Below are 23721 nucleotides of genomic sequence, written 5' to 3'. Positions count from 1 at the left end.
TCTGATACTGTGGAGACAAGGATCGTAAGATCACTTTTTAAAATATATATATCTCTGTATATATATTTGGATTTTCTCGTTTCTCCTCCTGAGGCTGCTGCTGTGACTTTGTGTGGGATTATCTGTTCCGACTTTGAATGAAGACACCTGGAAGAAAATGGCTGTGAATCTGAGTAAAAACGGTCCTGCACTCATAGCTGCTTATAAAGAAGTAGTGGATGGCAAGTCAAACACAAACTGGTGAGTTAGAAAAGTTGTTGATTTTACAAATGACACTTCCTTGTTGAGTGTAATCTGCAATCAACACACCCATCAGTGGTGGAAAGTAACTACATTTACTCAAGTACTGTATTTAAGTACAGTTTGAGGTACTTGTACGTTACTGTAGTACAGTTTGAGGTACTTGTACTTTACTGTAGTACAGTTGGAGGTACTTGTACTTTTACTGTAATACTGCATACTACATCGCTCATAATACTGCAGTACTTTTACTGTAATACTGCATACTACATCACTCATAATACTGCAGTACTTTTACTGTAATACTGCATACTACATCTCATAATACTGCAGTACTTTTACTGTAATACTGCATACTACACCACTCATAATACTGCAGTACTTTTACTGTTGGGGGATTTTTATTGCAGGACTTTTGTAATGTAGTATTTTTACATTGCTGTATTGACATCATGACACTCTTCATTTGTGTGTTTTCAGGGTGCTGTTTACTTATGAAGGGAACAGTAATGATATCCGTTTTGCAGAAAAAGGAGGTAAATTCTGATAGGTTTAAAAAAAAATAAACAGTAAAGAGATTAATGACTTTTTAAATTAGGTCTAAAATAATGTGATTGTTTGTGTGCAGACGGCGGATTGGAGGAGATGGTGGAGGAGCTGAGCAGCGGGAAGGTGATGTACGCCTTCTGTCGCGTCCAGGACCCCAATTCTGGTCTGCCCAAATACGTCCTCATAAACTGGGTGAGACACACAACACACACAACAAACAGCAATTATACAGATATTCCTTCAGGAGCTCTTATCAGTGCTGCCAGATGGAAAACACATTAAAATAGCCAAGTTTTTTCTATTTTCCACAACATAAAGTCTTAGTGAACAACGTGTAGGAGCTAAAACTTATATACACTGTATTAATACTGTTTCTATATTGTAGGTCCTTTCAGCTCTGGTCTGTTTTATCAGTATACTCAAACAATCAATCAATTCATCCAATTTTATTTGTATAGCACTTTCATACATAGTAATGACACAACTAGGAAACGCTATCATAACTCTCATGAATCTGCAGTGAGGAAACACCAGAGGTAGAATAAAACATTTCTGTATGAGCCCCATAAGGGATGTAAGTGGGCTAAGCAGGCATGGGCATAAACAGGGTAAATTGTATGGGGCCCACATGTGAACCCCATGTGGGCTGGCTAAATGGGTTAGGGTCCATTGTTATCTGGACTTAGACCCCATATGGGCAAACATATGGAGCCCACATGGGTTCACATGTGGGCCCCATACAATTTACCCTGTTTATGCCCATGCCTGCTTAGCCCACTTAGGGTTCCAGGGAAGGTTGGTGAGGTAAGGTCCACGATGGGAAGGCAGTGCACGGGGAGAGGGATCCAGGGGACAGAGGCACCAGCAGGTAGGGAAGGCAAAAACTATAGAGGGAACAGGAGAGAGTGGTTACAAAACAATAATCTTCACCAAGCAACAGACACAAGAATGTTGTGTTACCACGTGAGTAGCGGAACTATCTGGCAGGGGATGGAAGGGTGAACCAGGTCTTTATGCTGCAGCTGTTGATTGAGATTGATTTCAGGTGTGCCAAACAAGGACACTCAGGAGGTCACAGCTGGGGCTGTGACAAAAACTTTACTTTTCACCCATTTAAACTGTACAAATGGTACAAAAAGTCATTTGAATCATCACAAATTGCCCAAAAGTATTTTCAACTCCCCAATTTAATAAAAATGAGTCCAACTGGGAGGAAAACTGCCCAGTCTGGCAACACTACTGCTGATAAAAGGTTTATAAATATGTGTGTGTGTGTGTGTGTGTGTGTGTGTGTGTGTGTGTGTGTGTGTGTGTGTGTGACTATACTGTATGTACTCAGACAGGTGAAGGGGTGAAGGACTCTCAGAAAGGAAAATATGCCAATCATGTGAGCTCAATGGCCAACTTCCTGCGGGTGAGTCTGACTTTGTGGTATTCTGCTACTGATGGTAAAATCTTCCTCTTCTTTTATAGCAGCAGATGTTTTTTGTTTTTTTTAACGATACAGCTGTTGAAATGTTGTACACTGCCTCGAGGGAGGACTGAAATAATCTCAACAACTATTTAATGGATTGTTGTAAAATGAGGTTCACACATTCATGTTACTTATCTATATTTATGTCAGTGAAAAATAAGGGTTGGCAAGATGAGCAATTCAAAAATAAAAATAAAAGCATCAGGTTTGTTAAAAATGTACATTAAGTATTTTTGTTGGTTTTATATCATTTGAAATGACATTTGCACCATTTTTTTTACCAAAAGTAAGACTGAATGCTCCTGAAAATGTCAAATGGTGTAACCACAAAAGAATGATAAATATTACATATTGTATCCACCTACAGTGTATTTAAGTGGACTCATACTAATAATGACTTCATTTAAAAACATTACATTTCTACATTTACATTTTTACAGAATGTTGTCAATATTGAGCAAAATATCCTAAAAACAACCATTCATTCTAAATACGTTTTGACAAATTATGTAAAATTTGTAACTAAACATAGTGTTGCATTACAAAAGTGTATTATATCTATTCCACATTTATTCACCTATATATAATCAGATTTCTATGAAAAAATACTGGTTACACCAATTGGACACTGGGTTGCATCACATCATTGACCAATTTACTGTTTATTATTTAAGTGAAATGTCACTAAAAAATGCTGATTATCACTGACATGTTTGTGTTGGCAGGGAGCCCATGTGACTATAAATGCTCGGGGAGATGACGACGTGGAGCCAGAGACCATCCTGTCGAAGGTGGCCAAAGCGTCCGGATCCAACTTTAACTACCACAAACAAACACAAGAATACAGAGATGCTCCCAGAGGACCTGTGGTGAGACGAGCTGCACACCACAAACTAAAATGTGGACATTTGAGCCTCGTTTATAATCTCACAGATTCTACTCTGCTGATATCACAGGGCTCTGTCTATCGGAAAGTCAACGCTGTGGAGGAGATTCAACAAACTAACAAAGACGACTTTTGGGTCCAAGCTCAGGTATCAATAATCTAATCAGCAGAAACACTCAGATACTACTGAAGTGACCAGTAGTACCAAGACAGCAATGTAAACTAGAAAAATTCCAGGGAAGTTTTGAGTGCCACAGGGCTGCTGCCGGGAAGAGTACATGATTTATTTCCAGTGTTCAAAAGTCACCCTGATCATATTCTGGTTTTGAGTATTAAGTACATCTTACTAGTCAGTATCAAGTGTAATCAAGTGAAAATATTAAGTAAATGTTAATCATATTTAAGTATAAATAATATTTATTTAAACTAATTAAGTAAAGTCTACTTAATTTTTTCACAGACAGGAACATCACTGTTGTGAAATTATTAAGTACATCGTATCAGTAAGAGTACATTTTATTATACTTTCTATACTATAAACATTTTGTTCATCTTCTATTGATAAATGTTGAATCTTTTCATACACCACAAATCATACAACTACAAAACAAAACAATATAATACAATAACACTATTTATTTTGTCCACAGTAAACATGAATGAATTACTCCATTCAAATGAATTAGCTCGGTCAACTGGCAAAACAGACAGACAGGAATTAGCCAATCGCAAAAAAGTAGCTCAGTTTCTGCCAAGCAACAGGTTGCTAAGGGCAGCAAAGGCCCTACGGTTGCTATGGTGATTTGAGAATCTGCTTGGAAAAAATTCTTTAAAATGCCCCAGAATTTGGCTTCTGACAAGGTCCCGAACAAGACACAGAAGCCGGCAGATTCTGACAGTGTTTATTTTATTCAGATATTCCTTAAAATGAGCGCGTAAGCTCAGTGTGAAGACAGAGTGAGATTCTTTTGGGGAAAAAAGACGATTACATTAGGATCAATGGGGAGCGAGACAGGTGTTGCTGCTGGTCTCGGCCCCCCCGTTTAAATTTTGTGTGTCACATTTTATGAATCCCAATACCTATGTCTACATTTTGACAAAAAATTATTTGTCTCCTTTTTACGGTTTGGCCGTGAGCTTGAGTTAAAAATAAAAATTAAGGTTATTTTTTACTGGTTCTCGCACTCAAGCTAACTGACGCTTCCACTCTAACTTTGAAGAAAAAGTGATTTCCACTCCTCGTTTGACTGCTAATAGTTTGAAAAGTTTACATGTTATGTAAAAACAGTTTTGGAGAGAGCACAAGTTTTCCTCCGTTTTAAAGTTTGAATCACATTTCTACGTGTAGGTATGAGAGAGCTAGGTGATTCTGAAAAAAGGTGAAATTATGTGGGTTTAAAAAAAAAAATTCCCATTCATTTCCAATGGAGAATTATTCCCGTTTTTTGGGGAATAACTTTGGGAAAAATTGGAATTTCAACACCAAAAGTCATAGCACCTCTTTCCTGATCAATCCGCACGTTTTGATGTATATATTGTCTGGGTTTTCTCAAAGCTTTGCCCCGAGGCATTCCTCTGCAGAGGAGTGACTCGGAGCTGCGCACCCGTGGCACTAAATACTTACAAGTCCTGCATGAAAGATCCTACAACAGTAAAAGTAGTGCAGTATTATGAGTGATGTAGTATGCAGTATTACGGTAAAAGTAGTGCAGTATTATGAGTGATGTAGTATGCAGTATTACAGTAAAAGTACTGCAGTATTATGAGTGATGTAGTATGCAGTATTACGGTAAAAGTAGTGCAGTATTATGAGTGATGTAGTATGCAGTATTACAGTAAAAGTAGTGGTTTGGTTCCTCTGACTGATATATTATTATATATGACATCATTAGATTATTAATAGTGAAGCATCAGTGTTAGAGCAGCATGTTACTGTTTTAGCTGCTGGAGGTGGAGCTAGTTTACACTACTTTATATACAGGTAGCTAGTTTAGTCCAGTGGTTCCCAACCTAGGGGTGGGGCCCCTCCAAAGGGTCAGCAGATAAATGTGAGGGGTGGTGAGATGATTAATGGGAGAGGAAAGAAGAAAAAACTAAGTTCTGATACATAAATGTGTTTTCACTTTTTGGACTTTTTCTCTAATCTTTGATTTTTGCTGAAATATTGGATCATTTGAACATTTATTGAAATGAAAGCATGTGAGAAGTTTAGAGGGAAAAATCACTATTTGGTGGAGCTGTTAACAACTCATAGACATCTGAAATGTGAGCCGACTACACACTGCTTTTTGGTTTCATCTTTAACAATGTGTTGTATTTTAAAAGCTTGTTATATTATCCATTGTGTCAAATCTTCATCCTAAGGGTAACTAAAGCTCTCAAATAAATGTAGTGGAGTAGAAAGTACAATATTTCCCTCTCACATGGAAATACTACAGTAAAGTACAAGTACCTCAAACTGTACTACAGTAAAGTACAAGTACCTCAAACTGTACTTCATTACTTTCCATCACTCACCACGAAACCAGAGTATTCAGCTTACTTTACTGTAAAATAACACGTGTGTCGTCCTCAGAGAGACGAGGAAGTGCGTAGACGGGAAGAGAGCAAGCAAGCGGAGCTGGAGAGACAAAAGCTGGAGAAGGAGAGGAGAGAGACGGACGAGAAGGAGGCGAAGGAGAGAGAGAAGAGAGCAAAGGAGAGAGCTCAGCATATCGAACAGGACAAGTGAGTCAAACAACACACACACACACACACACAGACACACACACACACACAACCTAACAATCAAAGCCACTGTTATCTGTTTGTGTTTCAGGGTTTATCAGAAGCAACAAGAACAAAAAGAAAGAGAGAGAGAGCAGCAGCGACAGGTGAGTAACCGAACAAACACTTTTCTTACAGAATGAATCTCGTCATTTCTTCTTATTGACGACAGATCTCATGTCCAGAGTCAAACCAACAATTCCTATTTGTGTACATCAGCAAATCTATCTCTTTATAACAAAACATTGTCAAAAAACGTTTCAATATCAATAAATATGCTGATTATCTACTCGTAAAGTCAATCAATCATTTAATCTATGAGTCCGCAGTGTTGTCTTTACGTTAATTGTCTTACATCTAAAATGTTCAGATATTTAATAAACAGTCATAAGTGAAATAAAAACAATACATCTTCATATTTGAGAAGCTTGAACCAGCAAATATATATGTATACAAATGGATGAAATATGTTAACAAATAAGAGATTAGAAAAAGATAATTTGCTATAAAATTCATTAAATAAAATCATTTATGTTTTTCAGGATCACCACGAAAAAGAAAACAAGAAGAGTGGAATCAACACTGCTGCGTCTGTGCAGAAAGCAAACGTGAGCATGAACAACGACACTGAAACCAAGAGTTTTATCATTACTTTAAGTTCTTATATTAACATGTTTCTGCCTTTTTTGAATGAAACTCAGGAGGCCAAATCGCTGATATCTCAGAGATCGTTCAATCCCAGAGACGTCTTCAAACAGCAAGAGCAAAACTGTGAGGTGGAAAGACAGTCTGCTGCTCCGTCCAGACCCGGTAAATGACAGGAATAAACAACAGGAAGAAACTCATGATGACACATGAACTGATTATACTGACGTTGTCTTTCTGTCTTTCAGGGAAGCTTCAAAGTCCATTTTTATCTCACAAATCCTCTGAGGGAGAAACCCCCCTACAGCCTCAGTATCCAGCCTCCTCCGCTCCTGCTGTGACCGCCGTCTCACCTGTCCGACCCGTCTCACCTGTGCTGTCTCACTCACCTGTGCCACCCGTCTCACCTGTGCTGTCTCACTCTCCTGCTGCAGCCGTCTCACCTACTCAACCAGAGACAGCAGCCTCACCTGTTCAAGCTGCAGGTCAGACTCACAGGAAACACTGCAGCCTGTTCGGGTTCATTCACATCATTAACTCCTCTAGTTGTCGAGTAGTGTTGTGTTTTTTTCTTTTGCTGTGTTTGGGAAGATTTTGTTCATAAATAAGGGGGTCTATGCACAGCTCCTTTTAAAAGTTTACAGAGTGCTTACAAGAGCAGTAACAAGGTGAAAGTAGAAGTAAATGAAACACAAGAAGGAAAAGATGAAAACTATAATAACAACAAACAAATAACAGTGATTTAAAAGAAGTTACCTATTCCACATGAGCCTTGTTTCCTCAGGCAGGTCGCTCCGAAGCTGAGGGTTTTTTAGGGCGCTTTCACACCACTAGTTCAATTATTAGGTCCGCACCAGGCAGTAAAATTATTACTATGTAGCATACAGACTGCGGTGTGGTCCGCGTTCACACCTGCAAACGAATCAAAATTGGTCCGATTGACGTTCCCTCATCTTCTAGATCTAGATTTGTAAAATATTACTTTGATGAGGGTCACAGATTCACAGACAATAAACTTAGCATTTCATAATTGTGGTAGCAGCCGTGCAGCAGATGTAATGAAGTCCACGCAGCATGCTGGATGCAAACTAATATTAAGCCTATTCATTATAATATTGACATAAATTGAGTTCTTTTGCCTTAATAATGATAAAATAATACATAATAAATGGTCGGATTGGGAACCCATATATGCATAATGTCTCTGCGTTGCATCTAGTGTTGCTTGAAATGACCAGGGCTCAGCTAGTGTTGCCTTTTAAAAATCGTCGATTTCCCAGGATTCCCTGGAAAATTGGCTTCTTTTTCTGGGATTTAAAATGTCTCAATTTTCGGGAAAAATATGAATCCCTAGTGCGTATGCGTGACCAAGTGTACCGTGCTTAAGCACACCTCTACCAAACGTACCGTGCCAGGGAAGTGTACCGTACTCAAGCACGGTACACTTGCACTCACACTAGCCAAATAATCCGGATTTTAGGCGGCAAACATGCTTGGGCACAGTACGATTGCCTAGTGTGAGTACGCCCTTAGAGTCACTGTGGTTCGGATATTTTTTTAATTGTCGGTTTCTGCTTCACAATAGGTAGTAGATTGGGGGTCAATCATGAGTTTCCATTCCTTCTGGATTATAGGGTTAGGGTTAGTTTATTCAGAAATTGATCAGTTTGATCGCAGTCTGGGATTTACTCTATAACTGAGTAAAAACAAGTGGAACCAAGTTTGTGACGACATAGAGATTAAATTTAACTTCTTGTCCGGTAAATTCGGTAATTATGTAGGCCTATATTTGCCTTAATGTCAACAAATCAAACCAACAATGAACTAATCTACTAATAAGTATTGTGTGTGTATCAAAGTCTGATATATCTTATTCCTCTGTTGTTGTTCAAAAACTATTAAAACAAATGATGGTGCATTATATTGACTGGTGCTCCTGATATTTTCACCCCTCATGTATGTTAATGCAGTGGACAAAATATTAGGAACACCATTCAATATAATGCACCGTAGTACGCCACCATCACCCACTATGACCTCAGTAATAAACATATTAGAATTATCACCTTCCTGAAAATGTTAACAAAAACTGAAACTGCTTAAACTTCATAAATGTAGAATCAGTATCATAACGAGTCTCTTTCTGCCTTCAAACACTCAGATGCTGTTTACACAGAAGACGACGAGTGGTCCGATGAGTTTGATGATGATGCAGATGAAGCTACAACAGGTATGACGAACGCCTCGAACACACAGAACACCACAAACTGATATTTACTATTTTTATTTGATATGAATATTCGTCTTTCATTTGATCTACAGATGAAGCAGCAGCTCAAGAAAATCTGTATGAAGCTCCGCAATCAGCTGTGACAGAGGAGGATCTGTATGAAAATGTTTACCAGGAAACTCCAGCAGTTAGTCCGATTTATATTATGATATATTTATATTTATATTATACAGTAGCAGCTACAGCTCAGTTTATTTAGACCTTGTCATCTGTCAACATCATCAGACTTGTGCTACAGAGCGCCAAGAAAAGGAATATGCCAATATGAAAATATCATTTTATCATTATCGTGGCCAAAAATATCATAATTATTGGCATATGTTATCATTTTACATCATATTCTGACTACAAAACCTTACAATACAATACAGAAATGTCTTCCTATTCCTCTTTTGTTCTCCACAAGGCATTGACTGTGTTTTTTTAACCCTCCAAAGAGCAAAACATTAAGATTTCAGGCTTTTAACAATCCTTTTATTTTTGCATCAGATCAGTGTGGAGTGATGATGAGGAGATTGGAACCAGTGTTGCCAACTCCTCAGTAAGGAAAGTAGCTATTGGCTGTCCTAAAAGTCGCTAAATGACGTCATCACCTAATTTGCATAATCTTCGATTTGCGTGTAATTATAATGGACGCTGTAGGAGAGAGGAATAACATCAAAAAAACCTAAATATGCTTAGAAATACAAATTAATATTCTTATGTTGATTATTGGTTTGATTTTTTAAATTTAAATCAATTTTTTTCTGTATTGTTAAATGTCAGAATATTACATTTAATCAAAATACTGTTATGCGGGGTGGAATTGCGCAATTTATTTGCAGTCTGGATGCGGAGTGGTGTGGGTCTCCTCTCTGCTGTGACTGCAGCTTGGTCTGCTGAGCGAGGCTACTGTGAACCTAACTGCCTGTGCGTGCTTTGGCACGGGGGAGGAGCTCACGGCAGCACCCGCAGCTCGTTGAGGACAGTAACTGCAGAGCTATACGTCCTTTCACTTCAATCTCAAAAACACCAGAAAAGTCTCCAATAACACCAGAAAAAGTCGCTAGATTTGTCGCTAGTCACTTTTGAGGAAAAAAGTCGCTAAGAGGGTTTGGAAAGTCGCCAGATTTAGCGAGAAAGTCGCCAAGTTGGCAACACTGATTGGAACTAGGGTTGCCAACCGTCCCTTGAAAAACGGAATCGTCCCGTATTTAGAAACAAAATGACGCGTCCCGTATTGAGCTGAAATGGGACGCACTTTGTCCCGTATTTCCGTGAGAATCAAAATAGTCTGTAAAATCAATGGAATCAATAAATGACAGGGCGTTTAATATGAACATTTACGGTATGTTTATTGCCAGCCAATGAGCTGACAGCACACTCACACACTAGAATGACAATGCAGAATCCGGCTCTTCTCATTGGTCGAGGTACTGTTGCTTGCAAGAAGATACCGGAAGACAAGATTTTGAGGCACAAAGTGTTTATGTTTACAACTTTTCCACAGACTTTCTGTTTGCATTTTTCTTATTGCACTAAATGTGCACTATTACAGGAATTTTCTGCTTTCTATGGTTTTTGTTATTTTATACTGTTTTCAGTTAAGCAGGACAGATTTCTGTTAAAAAAAGAGATTTATTTTATTCAGTTAAGTTAAGCAGGACAGATTTCTGTTAAAAAGATTTGTTATTTTTGCACAAAAAAATTAATTGTTGAATAATAATTTGTTTTCCATGTATTTGTATCACTCAAAAACATGCATCGAATTAAATAAAGGTTCGAATCAAATAATTTAAAAATCGTTTCACACACAAAAAAGGCAAAGAATTTCACCAAGCCGGGAGGGGTGAACGCAATCGGGTCGGCCGGCCAACTAGGTGTCGGAGGAGTGACCCTAATTGTAACCTTCCTCACATCAATACATCAAACTAACAGAAATGTCATATTTCCATCATGTTTTCCATCGTTTGAGCTTTGACTGACACTCTGTTAATGACGTCATCTCGTTGTGTTTGCTCATCTGCAGCAGTTTGGAGAATTAGTTTATCTGCTGATATTCACACAACAGGAACAGAAACTTACATTAATTACAATGTTTTTCTGCATATACTGAACAATTTTCTCCCCCAAAATTGTCAGACTATTTCTTAAAACACAAAAGGAAAGCAGGATCAAGGCGCTCAAATGGACAAAAATAAACGTAAAATTTTTCAATATCTGCTTTACAATTTCAGGCTGGAGACACAGAGAGCAGTGGACACGGCACCTGTGCCAGAGCTCTGTATGACTACCAGGCTTGTATGTACACACACACACACACACACACACACACACACACACACACGTCTAACTCTAACCCTACCCGGAATTAACCCTAATTTGTTATAATCCGAAATTGTATTCTCAGCCCAGCCTTGGTTCTATCCCTAAATTTAACCTCATTCTTGCCCTATGCCTAAACCCAACCCAGAATTAACCCTAATTGATTACAACCCTAATCTGCTGTAACCCTAAAATAAAATAAATTGGGACTAGGCATGGGCCAGTTACCAGTTTCAAGGTATACCACGGTATGAAAAAGTCACGGTTTCAAAACCACTAAAATTTTCCGTCATACCGTTCCTGCGGTATGAGCGGGGTTTTTTTATGTGACGTCTCATCAGAGAGAAAGTGGAGGTCCCTCAGGTCATGTGCAGCTGCAGCTTAAAGCACCCCCTCCCCCCGCACACCTGCTGTTACAATCACGTAGCTCTGCAGGCTGTATGATGGCTGAAGAAGGCGAGCCCCACAAACTTTTCCCCCCGTCTAAACGGACCAAGTGGGCTGTATGGGAATCAGGCTGGGAGTTCCGGACCTCTGAAATGAGGCCAACGCGGAAGTAACTTAAAGCTGCATTCTATCAAAAGGCCACCAGGGGTGACCGTTTTGGTGTAAAAAGGACTTCCGTCTCTATACAAGTCAATGGAGAATTCACCAACTTCTCACTTGATTTCTAACCTCAGTAAACGTTTTCAAAATGTGTTTATGGTCTCAATCGCTAGTTTGAAGCCTTCTTCAATGCAGTATGATGTTCATTTGTGAAATTTTGGCCTCCCTGATTTTATATTTGACGATAAAGCAGGGTATACATTAGGTCGTGGCTATGTTGTGATTGACAGGTTGAGTGCTTCACAGGTTCAGGAGGGCGCCTCATGCCCCTCCTGATGCCAATATAAGTAGAATCCGTGTTTTTATTTTTCCCGGCATGCACCTGAAATTTTCAAGATGGCGCTGCTCAGATCCGAAACTATTGGCTTCCGAGCAGCAGTCCACAAACCAATGGGTGACGTCACAGATGTTACGTCCATTTCTTATATACAGTCTATGCTCCGTGACTGCCCCTCTGTCTCCATTTTCAAGTCCCAGTTAAAAACCTTTCTCTTCAATGAACACTTCTCTTTTTCTGCTCAGTCTTGATTTTTTTTTTTGGTTTTGTTTATTTGTTGTTTTTGTTTGTTTTGTTGATTTGTTTGTTGTCTCATCCATTGTAAAGCGTCCTTGGGTTTGTGAAAGGCATTATATAAATCTCCTATTATTATTATTATTGGGACAAGCAGTCCTCAATTAACTGATCTTAATTATAAAATGTGTCCCCAAAAGTAGCCAATGACAAACCACACACACTCAGACACACCTAGGACACTTTTGGACTTGCAGTAATTTCCTGGAGACGTACCCCAATTAACTGGTCTTTAACCACCTGTCCTCCACAGCTGATGACACCGAGATTACCTTTGACCCCGATGACATCATCACACAGATAGACATGGTGGATGAGGGCTGGTGGAGAGGTTACGGGCCTGACGGACACTACGGCATGTTTCCTGCCAATTACGTGGAGCTTATCTAGTTTGCATCACAGGAAATGGATGAAGATGACTTCTTTTCATCTTCATCAGCTTGTTTGTTTTGTCTTTAATATTTAATGTTTGCTTCTTTAAAAATCTAAAAGACTAATGGTAAAAATCAAACCCGTCTCAATATCACCCATCATTAAATACAGTGTAATAATAAAAACATTAAGTTGTAACTTTATTTCATTTTTCATTAATTTTTACATAAAATAAAGATAATCAAAAGAAAAAACAAAAGAAACATTAAAACTGTGTGACACAAACCTGCACTGTGAATACACTCATTTGGGTTCCTACACACATGGACATTATAGGTAATGAGAGAGTGAACATGGAAACAAAAACATGAAGAATTACAACACAGAATCTGACACATGAAGTCTGAAATAACTTCTGTCTATTTGAGTTTATACAACTCAGCTGTAACTCCATAATTACAAAGCGAAAATCATCATGAGCAGTGAGAGCGTCCATGGAATAAAAACACCAAGGAAAAAATCAAATATAAAGAAACTGATTATATCAACAACACATACATTTCTTTATGGATTTACAAAGTGATGACAACAAAATATCTATGATGTAGAAAACTGTTGTTTTCTCTGTTTAAGAAACAACAGCACACAAATACATCAATACAAACATGAAACTAACATTTAGAACAAAGAGAAGTTCACATTTTCATCTGAAGAAATGTCAGTGAAGGTTTAAAACATCATCATGAGCAGTGACAGCCTCCATGGATACAACCACACAGGAAAGAGTTATATTTAAAGAAACTGATCATATCAACAACACATATATAGTAAAAACAAGTGTTGACAATCACTGTTAGTGTAACAGATTATCTCCGTGCAGCTAATAAACATGGAGACAAAAACATGAAGAATTACAACACAGATTCTGATACATGAAAACTGAAATGACTTCAGTCTATTTGAGTTTACACAACTCAGCTGTGTCTCCATCATCTTTAAGACAAACTCCAGCATAGAGAGGCTGAGTGAATGTGGTCTGGACTCTGTGGAGGAGAGTCATGGTTTCAGAGACACTGTAGGAGGACAGAATACCTGCTCTGTGATCCAGGTACACTCCGACTCTGGAGGAACCAGGACCTGAGATGGGAGTTAAGAATTTGTCGAACCAAAAATCAAATCTTTTAGTGTCACAACATAAAGCCCAGGATTTGCTATTATGGCCAAAGAAACACTGACTTGAGTCTCCTGCTCTGCTGATATTCTTATATGCGACTGCTACAAAAACTCCTCCTCCTTTCCACTCCACCTCCCAGTAACAACGTCCAGTCAGACTCTCTTTACTCAGCACCTGAGGATACTCAGTGAATCGGTCTTTGTGACTAGAATAAAACTGTTTTTGAGTCATTACTTCTACTTTTCTGTTCCCCTCAGATAATAACAGCCATTGATTCTAGCAAACATCACTGAAAGATGCTAAAACAATATCAGAGATTAAAAAACTAAACAATAACATACAATAATGTATTTTGGCAAATATATCACCTCTCTGAGACTCATAGATTAAAGAGTTTTAATGAGTAGAATCTGTTTAATAACTCTTGTTCAATGGTTTCATGTACATATTTACTTCATTCACACAATCAGTTAGTTTAACCCAGAATGTCAGCTATGTACAAGAACATCATTAATGATCTGCTGGTTGATTATTATCATGATAATTACAGTTTGAACACTTATTTATCAATTTACAAAGTGGTAAAACTAAATATCTATGATGAAGGAAGTCCTGCTCTTTTCGCTGTTCAAGAAACAACAGCACACAAATACATCAATACAAACATGAAACTAACATTTAGAACAAAGAGAAGTTCACATTTTCATCTGAAGAAATGTCAGTGAATGTTAAAAACATCGTCATGAGCAGTGAGAGCCTCCATGGATAAAAACACACAGGAAAGAGTCACATTTAAAGAAACTGATAACATCAACAACACATATATAAAGTACAAAAAGTGTTGACAATCACTATTAGCATGACAAATGATCTCTGTGCAGTTCAGAAACAGCAACGATCTCTCAGAAACATGGAGACAAAAATCAAGAATTGAAAACACCGAATCTGACACATGAAGTCTGAAATTACTTCTATCTATTTGAGTTTACACAACTCAGCTTTGGCTCCAGGAAAATAAAGCCGAACTCCAGCATAGAGAGGCTGAGTGAATGTGGTCTGGACTCTGTGGAGAAGAGTCATGGTTTCAGAGACGCTGTAGAAGGACAGAATACCTGCTCTGTGATCCAGGTACACTCCTACTCTGGAGGAATGAGGACCTGAGATGGGAGTTTTAATGTTGTTGAACCAAAAATTATAACTGTTAGTGTCACTATCTAAAGCCCAAGACTTGTCATTACGTCCAAAAAGAGATTCAATTGACCGTCCTGCTCTGCTGATGTTCTTGTACGCACCTGCTACACGAACTCCTCCTCCTCTCCACTCCACCTCCCAGTAACAACGTCCAGTAAGTCTCTCTCTACTCAGCACCTGAGACCATACAGTGAATCTGTCTGGGTGACGAGAACAAGACTGTTGTTGTCTCATAAATTCTACTTTTCTGTTTCCCTCAGATAATAACAGCCATGTGTTTGCTGTGTTTGGATCCAGCAAGATTTTACATGAATATTTTAAGAACTCAGCTCTGGTCTTGGGTTCTGCTCCTGGTAGTAAAACGTCCACTTCAGTCTCTGTCACTGAGATGTTTGTCCATTCATCCCTCAGGATGTCCTGTAGTTTATCTCTGAGCTCTGACACAGCTGCTGTCACATCCTCAAAGTATCTCAGAGGAAGGATATTGATGCTGGATGAATCTGTAGGTTCACTGAGTTGTGACACTGAGGGGTAGTTGTGTAGAAACTGGTTGTGATCCTCTGTGTGTGAGAGCTGCTTCAGTTCAGTGTCTTTCCTCTTCAGCTCAGTGATCTCCAGCTGCAGCTTCTCCTGAAGATCTTTGACTCCACTCACTTCAGTTTCCTGCTGGGATCTGATCTGCTGCTTCACATCAGAGCTTCTTTTCTGGAGGAGACGGATCAGCTGAGTGAAGATCTTCTCACTGTCCTCCACTGTTTTATCAGCAGAGCGACTGACGGCCTCCACCTCCTGTTGAAGCAGCTTCACATCCTTTTCTCTGTCCTGGATTCTCTGCTGGATGTTTAGTCGACTCACCTCGAGCTCTCTCTGCCTCTCAGTCCTTTCTGCTGCAGCTGAGACTGTGTTATGGCCTTTATGTCCCTCCACAGAGCAGAGATAACAGATACTCTGCTGATCAGTGCGGCAGAATATCTTCATCACCTCATCATGAAGAGAGCAGATGTTCTCCTGGAGCTTCTTCAAGGGCTCGACCAGCTTGTGTTTCTTTAATGGAGCTGCATCATAATGAGGCTGAAGATGTTTCTCACAGTAAGAGGCCGAACAAGTCAGACAGGACTTGAAGGCTTTCAGCTTCCTCCCAGTGCAGACATCACAGGCCACATCTTCAGGTCCAGCATAGCAGTGACCAGCAGCTTTGAGTGAAGTCTTCCTGAGCTGCTCCACTAAAACTGCTAACATGGTGTTTTTCATCAGGACAGGCCTCAGTTTGAAGGCCTCTCTGCACTGAGGGCAGCTGTAGATCTTCCTCCTCTCTCCATCCCAGTGTGTTTTAATACAGCTCATACAGTAGCTGTGTCCACAGGGAATAGTCACCGGATCCTTCAGTAGATCCAGACAGATCGAACAACAAAAGGATTCTCGGTACAGCAGATCTGCTTTCTGCGCCATTTCAGCTCTCAGTGCCAACGACTGAGTTTCACTTCCTTAAAGTAAAACAAGTTTGAGGTTAGATCTGAACAACATGTGATTCAGCAGGAAATGCAGCCTGGCAGCTCTTGTACTGCATTGCATGTTGTTTACACCAACAGCCCAAAATTCAAAAGTATTTGCTTTACAAGAATGTCAATCAGAGAAAAGCAGCAAACAGCAGCTGTTTTTGACGAGTAATTTACTGCTTATCAACTAATCAATTAATCTACATTCCAATAATCAGAAGATTTTCAACTGGAACCTGAACTCTGGTTTTCATCAGTAAATGGGTCATCCTGAACAGAGGACGTGTCACCTGATGTTAACTTGAAGGTGGAGCTGTTGCATCACATCTGGGCTGAAAATCACCAACTGGACTTTGTGTTGTTGTGTCATCAGTGTGGATTCTGGTAAACATTACTGAAAGATGCTAAAACAATATTTGAGATTAAAAACGAAACATTAATATCCATTTCGGTATTTTGAGCATATATACTCCCGCCCACAGACTCACAGACTCTGGATTTTTGATGAGGGAGAAGGATCACCTGATGTTAACCTGAAGGTGGAGCTGTTGCATCACATCTGGGCTGAAAATCACCAGCTGGACTTTGTGTTGTTGTGTCATCAGTGTGGATTCTGGGAAACATTACTGAAAGATGCTAAAACAATATTTGAGATTAAAAACTAAACATTAATATCCATTTCTGTATTTTGAGCATATATACTCCCTCCCCCAGACTCTGGATTTTTGATGAGGGAGAAGGACGAGATTTAACTGTAAGGATTTATAAAATAATTTGACTTTTTCGGAGGGAAAAAAGTTGATCAGACACAAATTATTAGTCAAAGAAGAGTGTTTTTGTGTGTGTGTGTGTGTGTGTGTGTGTGTGTGTGTGTGTGTGTGTGTGTGTGTGTGTGTGTGTGTGTGGTTCAGGGGACAACATTTACATTCAATCATGGGCCATATTTTCTTCAAATTTCTACAATTAATGTAAGAATATACTGTAAGCGATGGATGAAACTATGTCTTTAAGGGATTATTTTCAACAACAAACATCATTTTTCCTCCATTTGTAAGTGAAGACAAACAATTAAATCAACTTATTTGGTAAAAAAGACTTTGATATTAAAAATGTTTCCTCTGTGTTGGACTATCAGACAGCAGATGTAAGTGTACATTTGCTTTCTACTGAAAATTTTGATGTGAAGTATGAAAGTAAAAAGTGCAATCAGTTAGTTTAACCCAGATTGTCAGCTAAGTACGAGAACATCATTAATGATCTCGTGGTTGATTATTATCATGATGAATACAGTTTGATTGTACATTTTTTATGAATTAAGAAAGTAGCAACAACAGCATATGTATAATGATTGATTTTCAGCTGTTTCCTCTGTTTAAGAAACAACAGACACAAACACGAAAATAACATTTAGAACAAAGAGAAGTTCACATTTTTTATCTGAAGAAATGTCAGTGACGGTTAAAAACATGGTCATGAGCAGTGAGAGCTTCCATGGATACAAACACACAGGAAAGAGTCACATTTAAAGAAACTGATTATATCAACAACACATATATAAAGTAGAAAAAAGTGTTGACAGTCCCTATTAGCATGACAGATGATCTCTGTGCAGTTCAGAAACATGGAGACAAAAACATGAAGAATTACAACACAGATTCTGATACATGAAGTCTGAAATGACTTCTGTCTATTTCAGTTTACACAACTCAGCTATGACTCCAGAAAAAAGATAAAGTCCAGCATAGAGAGGCTGAGTGAATGTGGTCTGGACTCTGTGGAGGAGAGTCATGGTTTCAGAGACGCTGTAGAAGGACAGAATACCTGCTCTGTGATCCAGGTACACTCCGACTCTGGAGGAATGAGGACCTGAGACACGAGTTTTAATGTTGTTGAACCAAAAATTATAACTGATACTGTAACAATACAAAGCCCAAGATTTGTCATTATGTCCAAAAACACATTCATCTGACCATCCTGCTCTGCTGATGTTCTTGTATGCGACTGCAATACGAACTTCTCTCCCTTTCCGCTCCACCTCCCAGTAACAACGTCCAGTCAGACTCTCTCTACTCAGGACTTGCCAATAATCAGTGAATCTGTCTGGGTGACTAGTATAAGACTGTTTTTGATTTATTGCTTCTACTTTTCTGTTCCCCTCAGATAATAACAGATGTGTGTATGCTGTGTTTGGATCCAGAGTGATTTCACATGAATAATTTAAGAACTCAGCTCTGGTCTTGGGTTGTGGTTCTGATGGTAAAACATCAATTTCAGGCTCTGTCACTGAGATATTTGTCCATTCCCCCCTCAGGATGTCCTGTAGTTTATCTCTGAGCTCTGACACAGCTGCTGTCACATCCTCAAAGTATCTCAGAGGATGGATATTGATGCTGGATGAATCTGTAGGCTCACTGAGTTGTGACACTGAGGGGTAGTTGTGTAGAAACTGGATGTGATCCTCTGTGTGTGAGAGCTGCTTCAGTTCAGTGTCTTTCCTCTTCAGCTCAGTGATCTCCTGCTGCAGTTTCTCCTGAAGCTCTTCAACTCGACTCACTTCAGTTTCCTGCTGGGATCTGATCTGCTGCTTCACATCAGAGCTTCTTTTCTGGAGGAGACGGATCAGCTCAGTGAAGATCTTCTCACTGTCCTCCACTGTTTTATCAGCAGAGCGACTGACGGCCTCCACTTCCTGTTGAAGCAACTTTACATCTTTCTCTCTGTCCTGGATTCTCTGCTGGATTTTTAGTCGACTCACCTCGAGCTCTCTCTGCCTCTCAGTCCTTTCTGCTGCAGCTGAGACTGTGTCGTGGCCTTTATGATCCTCCACAGAGCAGAGATAACAGATACTCTGCTGATCAGAACGGCAGAATATCTTCATCACCTCATCATGAAGAGAGCAGATGTTCTCCTGGAGCTTCTTTGTGGGGTCGACCAGCTTGTGTTTCTTTAATGGCACTGCATCATAATGAGGCTGGAGGTGATTCTCACAGTAAGAGGCAGGACAGGTCAGACAGGACTTGAAGGCTCTCAGCTTCCTCCCAGTGCAGACATCACAGGCCACATCTTCAGGTCCAGCATAGCAGTGATCAGCAGGAGCAGCTTGGAGTCCAGTCTTCTTCAGCTGCTCCACTAAATCTGCTAACATGGTGTTTTTCACCAGCACAGGCTTTGTTGTGAAGGTCTTTCTGCACTGAGGGCAGCTGTAGATCTTCCTCTGATCCTCTCCATACCAGTGTGTTTTAATACAGCTCATACAGTAGCTGTGTCCACAGGGAATAGTCACCGGATCCTTCAGTAGATCCAGACAGATCGAACAGCTGATTGTTTTTCGGTCCAGCTGATCTCCTTTCTGTGCCATTTCAGCTCTCAGAGGCAACGACTGTCTGAGTTTTACTTCCTGAGAAGCTGAACAAGTTTGAGATCTGATCTGAACAACATGTGATTCTATACTAAATGCAGCCTGACAGCTCTTGTACTGCATTACATGTTGGTTACACACATCTTCAAAACTGTAGATCTGACAGGGAGGGAACAAGGAAATAGAGTACGAGCACAGAGTGGAGCTTGTTGTGTATGAGAGCAGGAAGAAGAGGGAGGGGCTTTCAATGAGTCACTCCAGGAGGAGGAGCACTTTTAAAGAGATACTCTGTGTTTCACTCTGTTTTTATCTACAATGGAGCTCATTTGTCATCTTAAAACACTGCTCACCTCTGCTTTCTTGTGCCAAAGTGTTGTTGGGATCTGAGATGACCCCCCAGTGCTCAGAGTTGAGCTTGTTGGGTTTGAACGAACAGGGAGAGTTCATCGGGATGGGGAGCACTACTGTTAATTAAACCTGTGTTTCCTCATTTACAGTGAAGTCTCAGCATTTTAAAACCGTTTTTAATTTAGATGTACAATACTTGCTGTTATGTGAGGGTTTGGTGATTGGTCCGTATTTCTCTAAGTCTTCCCTAAAATCAGATCATTTTATACTTATACATTTTTTTTAAAGACAATTGATTGATTGATTGATTGATTGATTGGTTGTACATTTCTTCATGAATTTAGAACATAGCAACAACAACATATGTATAATGATTGATAATCTGCTGTTTTCTCTGTATAAAAACGACAGAACACAAATGCATGAATACAAACATCAAACTAACATTTTGAATAAAGAGGAGTTCACACTGTCATCTGAAGAAATGTCAGTAATTTACAAACATCATCATGAGCAGTGAGAACCTCCATAGATACAAACACACAGGAAAAAGTCACATTTAAAGTCTGTAAAGTAAGAATAAATATGTGTTCTGAGTTTGACATTCCACAGAAAAGTGTGTTGTTAACCACCCTGCCAAATTTGAATGATTTAAAAAATCGCCAAATATATGAAATTAGGCTTCAAAGTTGTGTAAAAGTCTGCCTATTTCTCTTCTTCCACTCGCTGTGGGCGTGCCCTGCCGAGTCCGCTGAAACCCCGCCCCCTACCATGTGTCACCTGTCAATCAAAGTCACCACCTCTACCAGAAACATGGACGCTAGGTCTGAGAGCTTTCTGCTGCTAACTCAGCTGCTAGCTTGGCAGCTAACTCGGCTGCTAGCTCGGTGGCTATCTCGGCGGCTAACTCAGCCAACTGGCTACCTATAGACTAGTAGTAGTAGTGTGCGCTGAATATATTAATACCTACAGCAGCAGGGCGGGTTTATGCTCCGGTGTGTAACCGTGCTATTGGTGATTTTCAGACCCGCCCATTAAATCCAGACACAGAAATCTTGAAACACAGTGTGTGAAGCCTAACTCCACAATTCAAATCTATATGGTTGAAATGATTTTTACACCGTTTTTTAGAAATACATTTATGACCTATTTAATCTGTTTAGAAGAAAATGTCTGAATTCACTTTACGCGGTCTTTAAAGAAACGGATAATATCAACAACACATATATAAAGTACAAAAAGTGTTGACGATCCCTATTAGCATGACAGATGATCTCTGTGCAGTTCAGAAACAGCAACGAACTCTCAGAAACATGGAGACAAGAATCAAGAATTACAACACAGAATCTGACACATGAAGTCTGAAATGACTTCTGTTTATTTCAGTTTACACAACTCAGCCTTGTCTCCCAAATTATAATTAAGCCAAATTCCAGCATAGAGATGCTGAGTGAATGTGGTCTGGACTCTGTGGAGGAGAGTCATGGTTTCAGAGACGCTATAGAAGGACAGAATACCTGCTCTGTGATCCAGGTACACTGCTAATCTGCGGGAATGAGGACCTGAGATGGGAGTTTTAATGCTGTTGAACCAAAAATTATAAATGTTAGTGACACAATATAAAGCCCAAGACTTGTCATTACGCCCAAATCCAGACTCAGTTGATGGTCCTGCTCTGCTGATGTTCTTGTATGCGACTGCAACACGAACTCCTCCTCCTCTCAACTCCACCTCCCAGTAACAACGTCCAGTCAGACTCTCTTTACTCAGCACCTGACAACAATGAATGAATCTGTCTGGGTGACGAGAATAAGACTGTTGTTGCTTCATTCGTTCTACTTTTCTGTTCCCCTCAGACAATAACAGCCATGTGTTTACTGTCTTTGGATCCAGAGTGATTTCACATGAATATTTTAAGAACTCAGCTCTGGTCTTGGGTTCTGCTTCTGGCAGTAAAACGTCCACTTCAGTCTCTGTCACTGAGATGTTTGTCCATTCCTCCTTCAGGATGTCCTGTAATTTATCTCTGAGCTCTGACACAGCTGCTGTCACATGCTCAAAGTATCTCAGAGGACGGATATTGATGCTGGATGAGTCTGTAGGTTCACTGAGTTGTGACACTGAGGGGTAGTTGTGTAGAAACTGGTTGTGATCCTCTGTGTGTGAGAGCTGCTTCAGTTCAGTGTCTTTCCTCTTCAGCTCAGTGATCTCCTGCTGCAGCTTCTCCTGAAGCTCTTCAACTCGTCTCTCTTCAGTTTCCTGCTGGGATCTGATCTGCTGCTTCACATCAGAGCTTCTTTTCTGGAGGAGACGGATCAGTTCAGTGAAGATCTTCTCACTGTCCTCAACTGTTTTATCAGCATAGAGACTGACGGCCTCCACCTCCTGTTGAAGCAGCTTCACATCTTTCTCTCTGTTCTGGATTCTCTGCTGGATGTTTAGTCGACTCACCTCGAGCTCTCTCTGCCTCTCAGTCCTTTCTGCTGCAGCTGAGACTGTGTCGTGGCCTTTATGATCCTCCACAGAGCAGAGATAACAGATAATCTGCTGATCAGTTCGACAGAACATCTTCATCACCTCATCATGAAGAGAGCAGATGTTCTCCTGGAGCTGCTTCGAGGGGTCGACCAGTTTGTGTTTTTTAAATGGAGCAGCATCATAATGAGGCTGGATGTGTTTCTCACAGTAAGAGGCTGAACAAGTCAGACAGGACTTGAAGGCTTTCAGCTTCCTCCCAGTGCAGACATCACAGGCCACATCTTCAGGTCCAGCATAGCAGTGATCAGCAGGAGCAGCTTGGAGTCCAGTCTTCTTCAGCTGCTCCACTAAAGCTGCTAACATGGTGTTTTTCTTCAGGACAGGCCTTGGTGTGAAGGCCTCTCTGCACTGAGGGCAGCTGTAGATCTTCCTCTTTTCTCCATCCCAGTGTGTTTTAATACAGCTCATACAGTAGCTGTGTCCACAGGGAATAGCCACCGGATCCTTCAGTAGATCCAGACAGATCGAACAGCTGATTGTTTTTCGGTCCAGCTGATCTCCTTTCTGCGCCATTTCAGCTCTCAGTGCCAACGACTGAGTTTCACTTCCTTAAAAGTTGAAAAAGTTTGAGGTTTGATCTGAACAACACGTGATTCAGCAGGAAATGCAACCTGCCAGCTCTTGTACTGCATTGCATGTTGTTTAAAACCAACAGCACAAAACTCAAAATGATTAGTTTCATGAGGATTTAAAACAGATAAATGCAGCAAACAGATAAGGGCAGCTGTTTTTGACAAGTTTACTGATCGACTAATTCATTAATATACACTCCAATAATTAGAAGCTTTTCAACTGGAACCTGAACTCTGTTTTTTCATCTGTAGACGGGTCATCCTGCACAGAGGAGGTGTCACCTGATGTGTACCTGAAGGTGGAGCTGTTGCATCACATCTGGCCTGAAAATCTGGACTTT

General features: G+C 40.0%; 3 protein-coding genes across 4 annotated transcripts; 1 reads left to right on the top strand and 2 right to left on the bottom strand.

Annotated features, from left to right (window-relative positions):
* Positions 1 to 157: 157 nt before the first annotated feature.
* On the top strand, positions 158 to 12721 carry dbnla (drebrin-like a). The gene is made up of 15 exons (XM_062434192.1): positions 158 to 240; positions 721 to 776; positions 869 to 981; positions 2129 to 2203; positions 2989 to 3132; positions 3220 to 3297; positions 5725 to 5876; positions 5968 to 6022; positions 6458 to 6523; positions 6617 to 6725; positions 6809 to 7045; positions 8722 to 8790; positions 8883 to 8977; positions 11067 to 11130; positions 12585 to 12721. The coding sequence occupies exons 1-15, from the start codon at positions 158 to 160 to the stop codon at positions 12719 to 12721; spliced, it is 1533 nt and encodes a 510-aa protein (XP_062290176.1).
* Positions 12722 to 14404: 1683 nt separating this feature from the next.
* Positions 14405 to 20212, bottom strand: LOC133995254 (tripartite motif-containing protein 16-like). Of its 2 annotated transcripts, none has more exons than XR_009927144.1 (2): positions 18085 to 20212; positions 14405 to 14678 (listed from the first exon to the last, which is right to left on the bottom strand). XR_009927144.1 is itself a non-coding variant. In XM_062434591.1 (2 exons), exons 1-2 carry the CDS (start codon positions 20043 to 20045, stop codon positions 18252 to 18254), a joined length of 1713 nt encoding a protein of 570 aa, XP_062290575.1. In that variant the 5' UTR covers positions 20046 to 20212; the 3' UTR covers positions 18007 to 18251. The 2 variants fall into 2 exon arrangements, 1 of the variants encoding a protein (XP_062290575.1); XM_062434591.1 differs by lacking the exon at positions 14405 to 14678 and having other exon boundaries at positions 18007 to 18432; positions 18514 to 20212.
* Positions 20213 to 21511: 1299 nt separating this feature from the next.
* Positions 21512 to 23324, bottom strand: LOC133995563 (tripartite motif-containing protein 16-like). Its single transcript, XM_062435020.1, has 2 exons — positions 21608 to 23324; positions 21512 to 21574 (listed from the first exon to the last, which is right to left on the bottom strand). The coding sequence occupies exon 1, from the start codon at positions 23319 to 23321 to the stop codon at positions 21648 to 21650; it is 1674 nt and encodes a 557-aa protein (XP_062291004.1). The 5' UTR covers positions 23322 to 23324; the 3' UTR covers positions 21512 to 21574; positions 21608 to 21647.
* Between the last annotated feature and the right edge of the window lie 397 nt (positions 23325 to 23721).

This window comes from Scomber scombrus, chromosome 15, assembly GCF_963691925.1.
Source record: "Scomber scombrus chromosome 15, fScoSco1.1, whole genome shotgun sequence".
In the NCBI taxonomy this organism is placed as follows: Eukaryota; Metazoa; Chordata; class Actinopteri; order Scombriformes; family Scombridae; genus Scomber; species Scomber scombrus.
This window is presented reverse-complemented; position numbering and strand designations above follow the sequence as displayed.